The 15854-nt window shown below is 38.0% G+C and overlaps 3 protein-coding genes and 1 long non-coding RNA gene across 8 annotated transcripts in view; 2 read left to right on the plus strand and 2 right to left on the minus strand.

Moving 5' to 3' along the window:
- Positions 1-1972, minus strand: part of LOC126866102 (protein kinase shaggy-like) — a 62021-nt gene extending 60049 nt beyond the window's left edge. For 3 of the 4 annotated variants that reach the window (XM_050619255.1, XM_050619254.1, XM_050619253.1), the window contains exon 1: positions 138-1972. In XM_050619255.1, coding sequence (XP_050475212.1) covers positions 138-222 — 85 coding nt within the window. In that variant the 5' untranslated portion in view covers positions 223-1972. The remainder of the gene's footprint in view (positions 1-137) is intronic. The other variant, XM_050619257.1, reaches the window with a different exon arrangement.
- A 221-nt stretch (positions 1973-2193) lies between these two features.
- Positions 2194-4465, plus strand: LOC126866132 (uncharacterized). Its single transcript, XR_007689775.1, has 2 exons — positions 2194-2983; positions 3131-4465. It is a non-coding gene; the product is annotated as an uncharacterized LOC126866132 (long non-coding RNA).
- Positions 4466-6026: 1561 nt separating this feature from the next.
- Positions 6027-9766, minus strand: LOC126866096 (myotubularin-related protein 9). The gene is made up of 7 exons (XM_050619231.1): positions 9231-9766; positions 8972-9137; positions 8593-8885; positions 8410-8513; positions 7950-8254; positions 7540-7863; positions 6027-7457 (listed from the first exon to the last, which is right to left on the minus strand). The coding sequence occupies exons 1-7, from the start codon at positions 9384-9386 to the stop codon at positions 7057-7059; spliced, it is 1749 nt and encodes a 582-aa protein (XP_050475188.1). The 5' UTR covers positions 9387-9766; the 3' UTR covers positions 6027-7056.
- Positions 9767-10436: 670 nt separating this feature from the next.
- Positions 10437-15854, plus strand: part of LOC126866077 (connectin-like) — a 349072-nt gene continuing 343654 nt past the window's right edge. For both annotated transcript variants that reach the window (XM_050619178.1, XM_050619177.1), the window contains exon 1: positions 10437-10605. The gene's annotated coding sequence lies outside the window, so the exon portion shown is untranslated. The remainder of the gene's footprint in view (positions 10606-15854) is intronic.

The raw sequence follows: 15854 nt of genomic DNA on the forward strand, positions 1-15854 counted from the left end.
GGGAGGGAGACTCGGGGAAGAGAGACGTAGTGGGGGGAGGGAACACAGGGAAAGAAGAGGGAGAGAAGCCCGAGAGACCCGAGTAAAAGCTATGTGTGCTAGAGGTTAAGGCACGTCCTACGGCCTACGGTACTCACTGCTGACTCTCATGCCACCCAGGGGTGGATTCGTGGGCGCGTTGGTGCAATCGGCAAAGGAGGTGGTCCTCGGTCGGCTGCTCATTCTGAAATCTTCTTGACCCGATTCTCCACCGCCACCTGACACTCAAATCTTTTTAGAATAAAACGCCGCTTCTAGTTATTCCTATGCTGGTCGCCGCCTCGGCTGGCCGTGGCACTTCCTCACGTGAAGATAGCCAGCAGCGCGTCGTCGTCGTCGCCGTCGTCGTTGTTATTGTCGTCGTCGACACCACCTCGGACATCAATGACAGCACGAACGATAATTACATCGCACGCACGCATGCACGTCCGCACGGTTCGGTTCTTCTATATTACGCCACGGCCGCGCTCGATCGATGGATGGAGGGAGAGAAAGAAAAAGAGAGGAAGGGTGGGAGGGAGTAGGAGGGATAGATGGAAGGGAAGAGCTACGAGCGAGCAAAGCGCGCGCAAGATCCAGAAAACGGAAACCACGTCGGAGAATAGTGTGCTCCTTCACGATGATTAATCGAATCACTAAAATAAAGAAAATGGAAAACGATGGTCGCCGAAATCTTCGATTACTTTCTCGACACTTTCTTCGACGAATTACGCTCCTGTTAACCGCTGACGATGTAGCGTGGCAATGGTAGTGACGGCAGCGACTCTCACAAGCAAAACGTTCGTCGTTAACAACGCACACTGGGTTATACGCTCCGTTCGCACAAGCAACTTCGCGCGATAGACTTGACCGTCGCGATACGCGATTCACTCGATGCTCTCTTTTCCCTTGGGGAATCTAGTCGATTCTCCACCAATGAATATGATATACGCCGCGTCGATAGCGTCCAACTACACGAATTGACACAATTTGCGACAATCTTTCGTATTAACCGCTGACTGTCAGGGAGTATCACGCACCGAGAAGTGCGGTTCTACTACCTAATAACCTGACGGGGGCGCGGAGTGTTGCGGAGAGCTATGCCGCGAGGGGAGGCAGGGGTTGACGTTTTCGGAACGGTTCGTACACGTTCGCCAGTGGAGGCACACCGCCGCACTTGCTTGCCTTCCTATATAGTACAACTCCACGATGATCCGGCTGACGGGTCGGATTTCTTCGTCGTTGGTGATCTTTCTATGTAACTCGCCACCGTGGCTTCTACAACAGCCGCAACACTTTGAATTTTTCTTCTCTCAATGACGATACACCTATACGACGCTTGTCGTTCTTACATCGTACACTTCTTCCAATCGTTCTCTCTTTTTCGGTCTAACGGCGTAGTCGTCAATCGTCTCTTTTCGTTTCTCTCACTCTCTCGCTTTTCTTCCTTTCTCTTGCTTCTCTTATTCTCTCGACTGTTTTCTCTCACTTCTACGCTCGAACTTTTCGAGTATGCGGGGGAAGCGCTACTGCCTCACCTCCTCCACTACCACTCTTTCTCGCTCGCTCTATCTTTCTCGATATACTTTGAATCTTGTCACTACTCGTCACTCCTGGCGCTTCTTGACTTGTCAGGCCCGACGTTATCGACTTGCCAGGCTTGTGCACGCTTCGTCGCGAACACCGCTTTCCTAGGCGGAAAAACAAGCTTCGACCGTGTTGACGCCGACGTGGACGTCTTCGTCGTCGTCCGTGTCGACGTTGCTCGAGGGGAGGTCGTCGTCACCGTCGTTGTTCACCTCTGCTTTCGATAATCGTGAAACCACTATACGAACGTCGTCTCGAGCCTGACGGCGGGAAAGGGGTAAAAGGCGCGAGCTGGACTTACGCGGCAAAACCAATTCCTCGACAATCAACGACGACGTTTTCTCTTCCTCACCGTGCACACGAACACCACACCACTTACGAATTTTTCGAAGCCTCCTCAGACATTGACCCGTTCGGGCTAGATCGGGCCACTCGAATGTCCACGAACATTGCCGAAAGTGACGTCAGTAATACCCCGCCCTGCCTCTTACCCTGCAGACCTGCAGATCATCGTATAGCAAGTGAGATGGCGCTTTCGTCGTCCATTTTACCACCATCTTGTGACAATTTTTCTTACTAAATTAGTTGGGCGGTAAATTTAACAGTATATTGCATATGTTTAAAAAACTTACAAACGAAAACCAAAGGAGAAAAACATGATAAGTTGTACTTTTCAATTTTGACAAGAAAGCGATTTAAAAATTTGATCCTAATATGGAATTGTCATATTCCTTTCATGCGGTCTTCAAATAATATACAATAATCGTATTAAAGGATGATATATAACAAGTATACGAATAGCTGCTAAAGTAATATATATATATTTCTTTAACGAAATTGTTCGTATAGGATACTATGTTTTACGGATAAGATAAATAATAAAAGTATGTGTAAATATGTATTTCTAACATGTTGTATATGTTACATTCTCTATTAATCTATTATTTTTTTGAAATTAGTTTTAACTGAGGAATAAATATTCATATATTATAAAGTTCTTTCCGGTCATTATCAGTTTTAAATATTGTACTACTTTATTCAAATACTATATCAATATTTCTTAGCAATATAAATAAACGATTGTTTTATGAAGTGTTCGATAATATAGGAGCATTAAATATTTTTTGTTAAAGCAAGTTTCATTTTAAAATTATTTGGAATTATATACTTATACACATTTGTCAATTGTATATTGATATACACGTGACTTGACTCACGTGATTTCCGATTTCTAGTTTCAGCTATAGTTAACAATTTCCTGGTTTGAATGTGAAAAGTGCAGAAAGCGTGGGATGTATTTCCCATTTGAATATTTCAGATGGTTGTGTTAAAAATGGTATATTATCACGAAAAGTGGCGTTATAGTACTAAAGAAAAGGTATGAACGATAATTGGTAAAGTTTATCATAGTTTTATTGTAACTTGAATCTCGCGAATGACATGGGACAACCAACGTTTAATCATAATGTCATCAAATTACACGATTTGCGCAATTAAACTCGTCATTATTAATATGTTGTTCTAGATATCGAATACGATATCTAGAAATATCGTAGGTCCTTTTTATAGATATAGAAGGCACAAATAATGATGCCACTATGTGGTAAATACATAGACAAGAAATTATTGCCAGATTAGTTAGTCAAATCATACTGTTGTAATGACAACTGTATTTAAAATCATGGAACTTGCTGTACAGACAAAATATAGTATAAATTTGTCTTAAAAACATTCAAACATCGTAATCCATATACAAACATAGGAATTATATTCACTGGAATTGTTGAAAACAGATATCGATAAAATCAATAGCATCTCAAGTAATAGTCAACTAATTGACCAAATATAGAATGCTATACATATAATATACAGCATAGAGCTTGCATTTTATGGATCCTTGTGTTCCATATTCTGAAATACTGATTATATAAAAAATTAATGTTTCTTATGTCCTCTGTGATTTATAGCAATGGATGTAGGAATTATATTTAATCCAACTAACAAAATTGATAAAGTCACAGACGATGCGTATTTGTCATCAGTCATCAGTACAATCCCACTGAGGATGGAAAGAATGGCAAATAGAGAAAAGGGAAAAGTATGTACATACATACTTATTACTAATACACTTATTCTTTCCTTATACAAATTATATGGTTGTTGTATATACTATGTACAATCATAACTAAAGCTTATTGTTAATGTTAAAGATGGCTCTTGTATATGCTATGCCAGATTGTAAAAGTATTTACAAATGCAACGGTAGTATTGCCTTTTTAAAACATCAAAAAATTCAAACTTGGAAATATATGGGAAAAAGCTATTCCTGATATAAGAGAACTAAAGGCAAGGCCCTTAATATATGAGAAACATTTTAAAGAGGAATTTATAAAAAAAAAGAATTGTTCAAAAAGGTTATTGTAATAATTTTTTATATAATTAGTATTATTTTGTACATATATATTATGCTGTGTAGTATTATATACAAAAAATTGAATAAAATGTAGGTATGTATATAGAAAATTGTACATTATTTACTGTATAGTTTGCGATAGTTTAAATATTGTATAGTTGGTGTTAAGGATAATGTATCAGCGATCTTGCGTATGATCCAATAGTTCTGTATTTATTGGAAAAATGATATATTTCATAAACTATATAACAAATAACGTGGAAAAACTTCTTTATTAACATTCTACCTTCAAAAAGCAATCCCATATTTTTACTTTTATAAAATTACTTTTATCTTGTTCTTTCTTATAAAAAAAAGAGTGGTTTCCGTACTGTTCCTCTTTTACCTAATAATTATATTTCATTTCTGTCGAAATGTCTCCAATAAATAATGATTTTTTCTTGGTTATTAAGCGTATTTTAGATTTTGAATTTTGCATCAAATATCACATTATTCTTGGCTATGTCAATAATGGCGAATGCTCATGTGTATTCTTGGATTCCTTCAAGCAGCGCTACTACGTGAGAGGTAAGGGAATTAAAGATAGGACTTCCAAATGAAGCTATTCACCACCAGCCAAAAAATTCGGCGAGTTACCAGACTGCGTTATGTATACGACAGTGGTCATCGTAAGAACTACATAACTGATTATCATTAATGCGAGTGTAAATAAATAAGATGAGCATAAAAATCATGGAAGCTACATTAACAAACTGAGATGATTATATGATTTACATATAATATGTATAATAGGGAACAGAAAAGGTGATTATCTTGGAATGGATTATGCAGAGGAATGCAAATCTGATTGGTTATTTCTGATGGACCCAACATAATCATTAAGATAAGCACGCGTATTAGTAATTTGAAGTATCATACTGGGATAGAGATCAGTGTTTTCGGTTATCCGTGTACTGTCCCGCATATATCTTCCCAGTTTTAGAGAATTTTAGTGAGGTATTATGGCCAGTAGTAAGGAAGAGGAAATATATTAAAGCGCGTACGCAACAAAAATGATAGGAAAGGTAGGAAATCCCTATAACCAGTGTCGTTGTTGATTTCCTTACCGACCATATTTTACTAAGTGCAAAAGTGAGCCACGGTCATATACGTAGGTTCGAACTCTTTTCTACCGAAAGCATTGACGAAACCGTTCATCTTTTGAGTCAACAAAAATCAAGGTGGAGGGCAAGAAAAGCTCTCATTATACTGCGTGACAGATTTATACACATATACATAGATATTATGAATGTCTCAGAGAGCAGAGACGCTTCTCATTTCTATTTATCTCACAGAACGAGACCTTTTCTACTTCTCCATCTTGATTTTTTTTACTCAAGAGACGGACGGTTTTCCCTAGCGAGTGTTCAGATTTGTTTATATGACCGTGAGGTGATTATAGTGAAAACCAGGTTATAGGGAATCTTTTGTTGTGTTTTGTTCGATCCACGGACGACCGTGGTTCGATCCATCGAAGGTCCCTTTCCCACTTAAGGGCCTTACTTGTAACATAGGAGGAGTAGGGAGACACACCAATCCAGGCCCGTTTACTTTATTCCCCTACCTGGAACTTCTACAATTCCATTTTCAAACGTATCATTTCTCCACATTCTGCCTCGTGATTCCGTTGTTGGTTTAGATCGTGGACTTGTTTTCTCAACGAAATTTTGTTGGAACGTCTTTTTATTCACAATCTATATTTTGGCAAGTTTAAACATCACAAATCAGGATAGAAAACGGATTTGCTTGTTGGCCTTGGATGGGTTTGAATTCAGTCCACGTTTTTTAATTTTATTCGTGACTAGATCCACACTCATCCAGGGAAATCGAGCTGATGTTCAGAGACGATCCTCAAGATTGAACCTGTTTGTTGGACTTACAGAAAATACTTTTCAGTTTTTTTCCAACAAATTTTGTGTTTTATTGTAAATAATTTATAGAAATGAAGAAAGAAAAGAAAAGAAGCAAAGAAGTAATTAATATCGCTATATTTGATGAACAAATATACTTTTATATCGTCGTAAGTAACATATTTAAAAAAAATGAAATGTTTTCTCTCTGTCTATCTTATTTTATATCGTTTCATGTAAGAACAAATCTTTTGTATTCTATATGATCTTATCTTAAAATTATTCTAGTATACAACTCTTGTGTAAAAGTAAGAAATATACGAAAGATACTTAAATTTTAAACCAGTGAATATAGGATTTGTTTCATTTTCTTTGTGTATGAACACCTGCTGTATTTCCCCTCCAACGATCTCCCTCTTTTCATTGGCAGTAATAATCCTGCTGCCCTTAACCCTCCCCTCCTGATCTATCCGTCTCTGTCTATCCACTTTTCCTTCTCATATTTCATTCGTCCTTCCTATATAACGGTAAGAACTTGTCTTTACCGTCTTTTTTCTACGTCCAGATTATTTTTACTTTTGGATATATGTAAAATTCGAGAATGGAATCAATGTACCATAATTTTATAATTCATTCGTTTTTCTATTTTCTTTTATCAAAATATTTTGTATATATTTGAGAATAAAACAATATTGAATACGAAGTAGTTGTAAACATTTCATTTTTTCACTATATATATACTTCGTACAATGTTATATTTACAAATACTTGACGTATATAAGGGACCGGATATCTGCATGGAATCAATAAATACTTGTTTCCTCTGCTCTACATGTATAATATAAATCTTAAGTGTATTATAATAAATTCTTTAAGAATAAATAATATGAATAAACAATGTGCGTCTTTACACACGTGAACGTGTTATTTATATTTCAATTACTATATTATGGAAAAAATGATTTTTATCCTAAGGAAACATAAAAAAACATATATATGAGATAAATAACTTTTGAAATTTTGGTGAATTTTTGATAAACATACGATTATGATACTTGGTAATTTTATATCGTAAATAAGTTCAAATTACGATATTGTGTGTCTCATGTAAATGAAGTTTTTTCCTCTTTACATTGTCCATAATGTATATCACGTATTTCGAGATTCTAGACTTAATTGTGCTATACAAGTATGCTCATCTTGATTTTCCTCTTCATAACATATATCAGGGTTTGAACGCATTTGCTCTATCGCTTGTTTAATCTGAATTTGTAATTGACTGGCAACTTTGCGTACTGCCATATAGTTTTGTTTTATTTGTTTTATACATGATGGTAAACTTTTCCATGGTGCAACACTTGTATGGCCAAGATAAAGTTCCTTCCACAACTGAATACTAATAGGTGCAACGCTGGGCCAAATGACTCCTGAATTTGGTTCATACAAAGGATTCAACCATTTCTCCAATATTTCCGGTTGATTTATATAAGACCATAAACTACACGTTCGTTCAGATAATCGAAGTCTAACCCTCTCTGCTTCCGAATCACCTGGAGCCAATATATATACAAATATTTTAAATATGGAAATTAAGTATTAGAATGAATATATAATAGTATTATGTGTAAATACCTAAAAATGTGCCATAATTAGAGTAATATGCATGATTGTACAACTCAATCAATAATTCTACTGTATATTCAAAGCTAAATTGAAATTGGTAATGGAGTTGGTAAAGACAATCGAGGAAAAGAAGAAAAGTCGGTGCATGCGTTGGATTTTGTGAATTTGATGGATGGTATGGTCCATGACGTGTACGGCTAAAAAATTGATGACCAGCTTGTATCCATTCACGTTCGATTAAAGCTTGAAGGCCACGTACTGTTCTACAGTCAGGATTTAATATCGTTTGTGCTAAGCTGGTTACCACTAAAGTAGAATCTCTGCCAGCACTACCTGTTCAAAACGCAGCAAGTATCCTTACTTAGTAATACTATAATTAATATAATCGTATTTGCTTAATCATTTTATAGATTATATACCATGAACTAATACAGCTGCAACTTCTTGATGAAGACACTGAGCAGTTACACAAGCAGCGTTTAAAGCGCTTTGTACAGCGGATAACCATCCACCGTTATCAAGTCTTGAGATCCACTGGGAAGTAGAACACGTTATATCATTACAAGCTTCTATCAATTTAAAAAAACTATCTGCTAAATCATGGGGTCGCGGAACCGCTTTGTGTACTTTCCGCCATTGCGGATAAGCAGCATCCATTTCTGTACCACCACCCTTAGCTCTGGAACTTTGAGCTTGGCTAATGGACCTTGTATCTATTATATAACTATCGACAAATCTTACATTAGTAACATTGGTTAGATCGAAAAAGTATTACTTTGTTATTAGTATGAGACACTGTGATTGATATTAAATATCAAATCATAGTTAAACACTTCTAAGATCGGCTAAAGTATAAGCTTTAAAGAATGTGGTATTTACCCACGTCTTCCTGGTCCTAACACAGCATTTAACAATCTTTCATCTTCTTTACATCTTTTACCATTAGTGCCACACATTGGTTGACTACTTCTTAACAAGATACTCTGTAACGTTGGTTGATCAATCCTGTATATATATCTAATTTATTGCATTGTACTTGCTGCACAATATGATATTACATACCCCTCCTTCGTGTCTGTAACATAAAACTGGAAATCGTCCACCATCTCTAAAATTGGCAGATGATATTATAATCTTATCTTCTATGTGACGTGGTACTATAACAGCAGAAGGATAAGAATTGCAAACTTTGTAGTCTTTATTTAAATAACTAATACGCCATTCATCCGCATAAGCAGTTAACAATCTGGACCATTCTGATACTGGAGAAAACGCAGTCCACCCATCTTCTATTTGTTTTATAGTACTGTTAGCAACTTGTGGTCTATTAAAAAAGGGATACTGTAAAGTTTGCTCTGTAGTAAAGAAAGAAATGGGAATTAACACAAAATATGGAAAAAATATACTTTTACAAAGATGAAAATAACGTTACGTATTTCACCTTGTGACGTTAACATCTCTATAGATAACGCAACATTTGTTAAGTCATCTGTTGAATTAATATCTAATTGAAGAATGTGAAAATCTTTACATTTCAATATAATGGTACCACCTGGACTTTGGGTATTCAATCTTTTCTCTATAAGATCAATATTTCGATATAATAGCTGAAAAACATTGAAAGAAGATAGAACATAAATGGACTAAACTAACATTTCAAATAATCATAATGCTAAAATAATTTTCACATTAGATCGTACCCAGAGCTCTTGTCCATCGCCTTGTCGCGAAGACCAAAGAAGATGGTGACTACTAATACATAGTCTTCCATCTATACTTTTGTAATTGCCATCACTTTTATCTACCAACGCAACGTTATCAAGTTTTGGAATTAATATTAGGTCGCCAAGTTCCATTATACGTTTCGATCGAACGTTGTTGATATTTAATTATTGACAGAAATACATATAATTTGTTTTTCAAGCTCTACATAACCTAACACTGTTATCTATATAATCATCACCGAACAAATTTTATTTGGTTACTTAGAATAATTGCAAATGTAGATTTATGGATAGATTTATAAAGAAATATTTGTTAAGCCTTCATACTCTTCAATCTCTGTGAAATGTGTTTATATCATGTATGCTAATATTTTAGTATACGTTGGAAAAATGTATTGTTAATCGCTGCACTTCTGTTTACGTTTCTTATATTTTATGCTATTCATTAATAAATTTGCCTCCCCTTAGCCGTTGTTACTTATTATGTTATGTATAGTTTACGTAATGTGGCTCCCCGCAGCGTTAATTTTAAGAACGTCATGGTTATGTAGGTAGCCTTCGTCTTTTGTCTATGCCTTTTGTGAGTACACTTGTGACCTCTCGTAGTATGGATTCTGTCGCGGTAAATACGAATATCGTACAGCAATGTCGTCGAAGGAACGAACAAAGGAATTGCGATAATAAATTTATTACGTGTCATAATTATTAATTATCATTGATAGCTACTAATAATTCTTGTCGTTAGAAGCAACATTGATAGAAGAAACATTGGTAAGACGTGAAATTCTCGTTTTAAACCTCCTTTTAGTCAATGACCGTGTTGTGTACTCGCCTGTGATCAAGTTTACCCGGTTTTTTAGTTACAAAAGGTAAACGAAGATTCGTCATCGATAACATCATTTTCTGTATTAATGTGCGTCGATTTGCTGCTATCTTTTCCTTTTTTGTTTCTCCTTTTGCTAATAGCACTTAGACTTGTCCGAGACTTATGCGTGTTTTTTATGTGTTCAATAAGTAGTATTTACATTTGCCAATAACAGCGGTTGCTATAGCAGAAGTCGATCTTAACGTCATCTACTGTAAAATCATACCAAACCCGTACAGTCATCTGGTGGCGATTTCGCGTGAACACAATGGCGAAGGGTAGAGAATCCCCACTCTCAGTTCTTTGGCAGTCACCAAAGCGCGGGCTAAGGTTCAAGTTGCATTTTAGATGCGAACGAACGCACATCGTTTTCGGTTAGTGGTCATGAACTAAGTTTCGTGAAACTCATCTACTTTTGCGAAGAGGGACAGGGTCGAGTGGTGCAGGTTGTGATATCTCGTTGTGGACTCTACGATCGAGAATTCGGTAAGTTTCAATGTTGACATTTCTCTGTTTGTTCAACCATGTTCCTTAACTACGAGAAAATGTTGACATTACCAGTGCATCGACTCTCGTTGCGAGTTAACGTTCTCTCCCTTCGGTGATTTGACGCATTGTCGTATAATGACGTTTCGTCACCGTGTTTCCTGTGGCATTTATCGAGCGAAATTGCCGTACTTTCGTTTAATACGTAACCACGTTAAATCGCACGTGGAGTTGAAATACGGAGGCGAACCGCATCCGGCGTTGCATGATTGGTCCGAAGCGGTCAAATCACATGTAATTCGAATTAATGTCAACTTTCCTGCGTCAACGGAAGTCGTCGAATGTACTCGATCACCGCGACACGTTTACGTCTCCTACATGTGACAGTCGATGTGCTCGTTAACGACGAACATCTTATTCCACGTACACATTTTGTAAATTCCCCTAGATCGCTATTTAGTGAATATCGACCAAGTTTTTAACAAATTAAATAATTTTCGATATTAACACATTGTTAGCGGCATACATAACATGCGTTCGTATACGCGTACAAGTACAGGTTTGAATACGTTTTTTCCATTGTTTCATCCTGTCAATAACCTGCTACATACTGTTAAATAAGAATCTCGAGCGAAAGACAGGAATTTGTCGCGACATCATTCGAAGGCTCATTGGCGAATCCGTGCGCGTTTTATAATCGACTGGAACGTTCTGTATTCCGAATAGGTTATCGGCGTATAAATTCATAAATCGTGGCGCGCGCGTGGTTGTTGGTAGCCATGGATCGTCGAATCGCGAAAGTCACGTAGTCGTCGTTAGCTCGTCGCCTACGCGTACGCGCGGTTCGCTTGTTAAAAAGGATTAATCTGAACGATTACGTTATCAAACGATCGGGGTGTGAAAGGTATTACGACAGCGCGGTAACATCGCGGAGAAGTTCTCGGGGCGTAGCGGTGGCTTTATCCGCGTCGCTGTCGCCTCTCGCCCCGGCCAAATTGTTTTAGTGGCGAAAAGTTGCACGGAACTTTAAGAGGGCGCGTGTTAACTGCCGGCGAAGAAGGTGGCGCGGGAAGACACTGCCATATTAATGTCGCGCGACGAGCAACTTTTCGGGAGTAATAGCCGACCGAGAGAAAGATGCAAAAATGAAAACAAAATATTATTCGATCTAGCGGAAACTTCTTTTTGATTTCAACTCTTTGCGTTCTGAAAATTTTTATGGTCGGGTTAGCAATTCCAGTACGCTTTTACAGTAAAACTTTATCGAACCGAAGAGTCTTGTCTCGAAAAGAAAAATATTCCTACACTCGTTTAATAGCATTCTCTTCTTTTCTATCCTTTATAGATGGAAGCAATATGGAAAGTAATTTTAAAGAAGTAATTTAAGAAGCAAACTATCGTTTCGTTACCTACGTTCTGTGTGCTACACGTTTCATAAGATCTAAATACCGCGTATGACAAGTTTCGTTTTCAAATAGAATACCAAATGCACGAATTGAGTACCGTTTTTCAACAAGTTAACGTAGAACAGAAATTTGGTTTCTTTGTAATTTGTAATTCTACGATGGTAGAAGCATTTGGTTAAAAAATGGTTCGGTCAAGTGGTTAGTACATAGAATTATAACTTCTAGCTACTAATAACTCTATGTTTGGAAATTTCGTGAATCGGCAAGCGGACGCAATTTCCTCGTAAATCTGATATTTTATTTCGTGATTTTTACATTGTATCTCGGAATATCGAACACGCGGTTCGCGAATGCATGTGTGCGTTCGCATGTATGCTCGCGAGGAATCTGAAATGCTATTCGACCGGCATAATCCGCCCAAGCATCGCCACTAAATTACCATTCGAATTGATTCGCGTTTCGACGGCATAGCGGCGGCATTACCGCACCGACGCCGCGATTTATTTGGAAATCGTAACAATGCCGTTTTCATTGAACGCTACCCAGTAGCAGCGTAAGGTCCGCTGCTATTGTCAAAATGCGGCAGAGGGCGAGTTCTATGCGTCTAATGTTGACCAATGAATTCTGTTCCGTTGCGTTATTAACTGATATCACGATCGCGCGTGTCTCTTCCAACTATGTATGCTCGATTTAGAGTACCCGCGGGAATTTCAATGTGAAAGAACTTTTGCCTATTCATCGGCAATGTACGATACGGTAGAACGTGGTTTACACGAACAAATTAATGCTCAGCTCCAGATATACATCTATGAATCTTTATTATCAGTCGAAGTATAGTTTCAACTATACGAACGTATTTTATGACGATTTAAATTATAAAAAGAAAATTATTGGGCTGGCGACTAAGCGATCGCGGATTTTGTCGTTTCCACCTAATGGTATCATTAATGGGAAAATACATAAAAAAAAAGCTCCGCTCCCCAGAGGCTTAAACCCAAAAACTGCATCATACAACGAAAAATGTAAAACGCCGACACATAATACAGCATGGCTACGTCGTACCGCCGCGTATCGGTGCCTTTGCCTAACATACCATTACAAAAATTCATGTTTATTGTGAATAACGTACTTAAAATCTGTATTTTCTGGACTCAATAAACTCCTTTGTAAAAAAAAAAAAAAAGAAAAAGTATCATTAATGGGATCAATAGGCAAAATCGGCGATTACTTAGTTGCCAACCCGATATATTCCCAAGGTTCTAGACATCGAGCTAACGACGAAAATATCGTTTGAATTTTATTTTTAATTTCGAATAATCGTACTTCTGTTTATCGCTACTGTAATTAAAAAGATATTTGATTCGACTACCGCTGACACTTACAGTTCCATTAATTTATTTTTTACACTGATGGCTCTCGTAAGAAGTAATTCATAAAATAATCACTGTTTCGGATAAAATAATTACAAACGCTTCCGCGACTCGCCGTACGTACATATTTACGGGTTACGAATTTACAATTTCCCTCGGACGTATAATTTAAACTAACTTAACCGTATAATTTCGAAATATCCGACTACCCTTAAACATAAATTATTCCGCGAAGGAGGGTAGATACGTTGTTGCTTTTCTCACGGGCGTTCGAGGGTTAAAGACTCGTTCGCCACGCGATTATGAACGTTGGAACAGCATTGGTCGCGGCTTCATGTAAATCGCGCGGATTCCTGACAATTCAATTATACGCGTTCTCGAGCGTGGATCGGCGTGTGCCCTCTTTTCCCTCTCGTTCCTCGTTCGCTCCCTTCGCCGAGCCGAGCGCCTGCATTTGAAAATGGCGCGCTGCTAATCTCGTAATGCTCGCGTGAGCGTGCTTGCACGACGACTGGCCGGAAAGCTCGATACGATAAAAAGCGCGACAATGAAATCGGTACCCGCTGATCCGTACCCTGATTTCCATTTTCGTCGCAATCGTGTTTTCTTGTACCTTTTTTTCAAGTTTCACGCACTAACCGTGAAACTGTAATGCTTAATCGTGCACGAGTCGTGTGACTCGCGTGTTCGTTTACAGTTGCAGGGAATCGCTGTTCCAATTGTACAGGCTGTTTCAGAACGAAGATAGTAGTTTAGTCGTTTTTCCTAATTTCGATTCCTTATTACTCTACATTCGGAAAGTTTTATTTTATTCTAAGGTAAGAGATCGGATCGAGGAAGCGCGAGAAGCTAATATGCTTGCTGCTAATGTACCAATAAACCGCAGTTAGTATAATTTCAATTTTATTATAATTTCATGATCGATTCAAAACCGATATACCGCAGTCGTATCGATGATAATTATTTGCACTTTGATAAATCGAGGGAAAAACTTGCTAAAATAACGAAATTCTAAATCGTTACATTTCTTAAGTTCCTTCCTTCCTAACTTTGACGGAATACGTACGTTTGATTCCACGAATCTGACGAATTCCAAGCTTCTGACCGACAGTGTACATCTCTGTGTATCCAATATCTTTTTCTCAATTTCCGCAGTAGAGCAGAGTGCGGCATTCGAACGAGGATTCCAGACAAAAAGCAAAAATTGTTGCCCACGTTCGCGCGTTTGCAGGCCACGTTCGCACGTTCACAGACCAGGTTCGCAGGCAGCGATCGTACGTTTGCAGGTAACGTTCTCACGTTCCACGGTGTGGCATTTGAATAAGGATTTGGGGCAAAGCTAAAAAATGTACGTAATGTGCAGTTTTCCTGAAACTTGGTATTAAGGGATTCGACGCGAGTAGAAGTCTGTTTATCGACTCTTTGTCAGGATTTTTCCTGTTCTCTGGCTTCGTTTAAATATGTTACAACGTATCTTTTTCTTTGTCCAACCACACACGGTGACGTTTCAGTAAATAGCGTCGATGTTGGCAACGGTCGTTTCGTTTTTTCGTAAGTGTCACGCAGAAATCGTTCATCTTTTCTTCCATCTCGTCAGACATTGCGCCGACATCTGGTAAAGAACGGAGCTTTTGCGTTACTTTGACAACTTTCTTGGAACAAGTGCGATGAGAAACCCACTCCTCAGCCAAGTCGCGCTTAGTCCGTAACAGAAAAAGATTATGTAGCAACGTAATATAATACCTTCTTGACACCGAGCGATCTTTTAAATTGCCAATTGAATTTATACGTATTTTTCTTCAAATTCTTCATGTTTAATATTTAAGGCGTAACAAATGCTACTTAACACGAATCAACGGGACTGTAAGAACAGGAACGTATAGCCAGCGAGCTAATTTCCAAGTAATTATTGACTTTGGTGTACAAACGATTTTTATCGATCCTCTGTGGATTTTTCGACAAATTATCGTTGACGTTCGTTACTAATTACTTACTTACGAATTAACGATATCATCGAATAATACGATGAAAATCGAGCAACGATTATTTCGATTTCTGTCCACTGCATGCCATACTGCGCGTTTATTTCGTTATAAAATTGTTTCTCTCTGTTCCTGTCGAACAGTATCAGCATCCTTTGTACCATAGTCTCGTAGTGGGAAAAACGAACGACGACCGGAAACTGTGAATCAGCAGGAGAGAAAGAGAAGGGAAAACGTGGAACGAGTGGGTTTTCGGGTGACACAGTCTCGAGCTTCGCATTTTCGCAGCCTAACAAGATTTCAACGGCCACTTTAGGGTGTCGCGAAAATCCTTTCAGTGGGCTCGAAACGGCGTATTGTTAGCCGTTGTCTTTCCTTTCGTATCTCTGGTCCCGCGCCTCGCGGAACACGGATTCGATTTGTTCCCCTCTATTTCCTTCCTTCGTTCGTTCTCCCTTCGCCTCTTCTCTTTCTTTTTTCCTTTTCTTTTT

This window comes from Bombus huntii, chromosome 5 (assembly GCF_024542735.1).
Source record: "Bombus huntii isolate Logan2020A chromosome 5, iyBomHunt1.1, whole genome shotgun sequence".
Lineage (NCBI taxonomy): Eukaryota > Metazoa > Arthropoda > Insecta > Hymenoptera > Apidae > Bombus > Bombus huntii.

Excerpts from the sequence above, each read along its gene's own strand:
- LOC126866096 (XM_050619231.1), bottom strand. The coding sequence starts at position 9,386 with ATGGAACTTGGCGACCTAATATTAATTCCAAAACTTGATAACGTTGCG. Across the intron at positions 8,514-8,592 it reads GTTACAGACACGAAGGAGGG|AGTATCTTGTTAAGAAGTAG; the intron begins GTATGTAATATC and ends CCAACGTTACAG. Across the intron at positions 7,458-7,539 it reads TAATTATGGCACATTTTTAG|GTGATTCGGAAGCAGAGAGG; the intron begins GTATTTACACAT and ends TATTGGCTCCAG.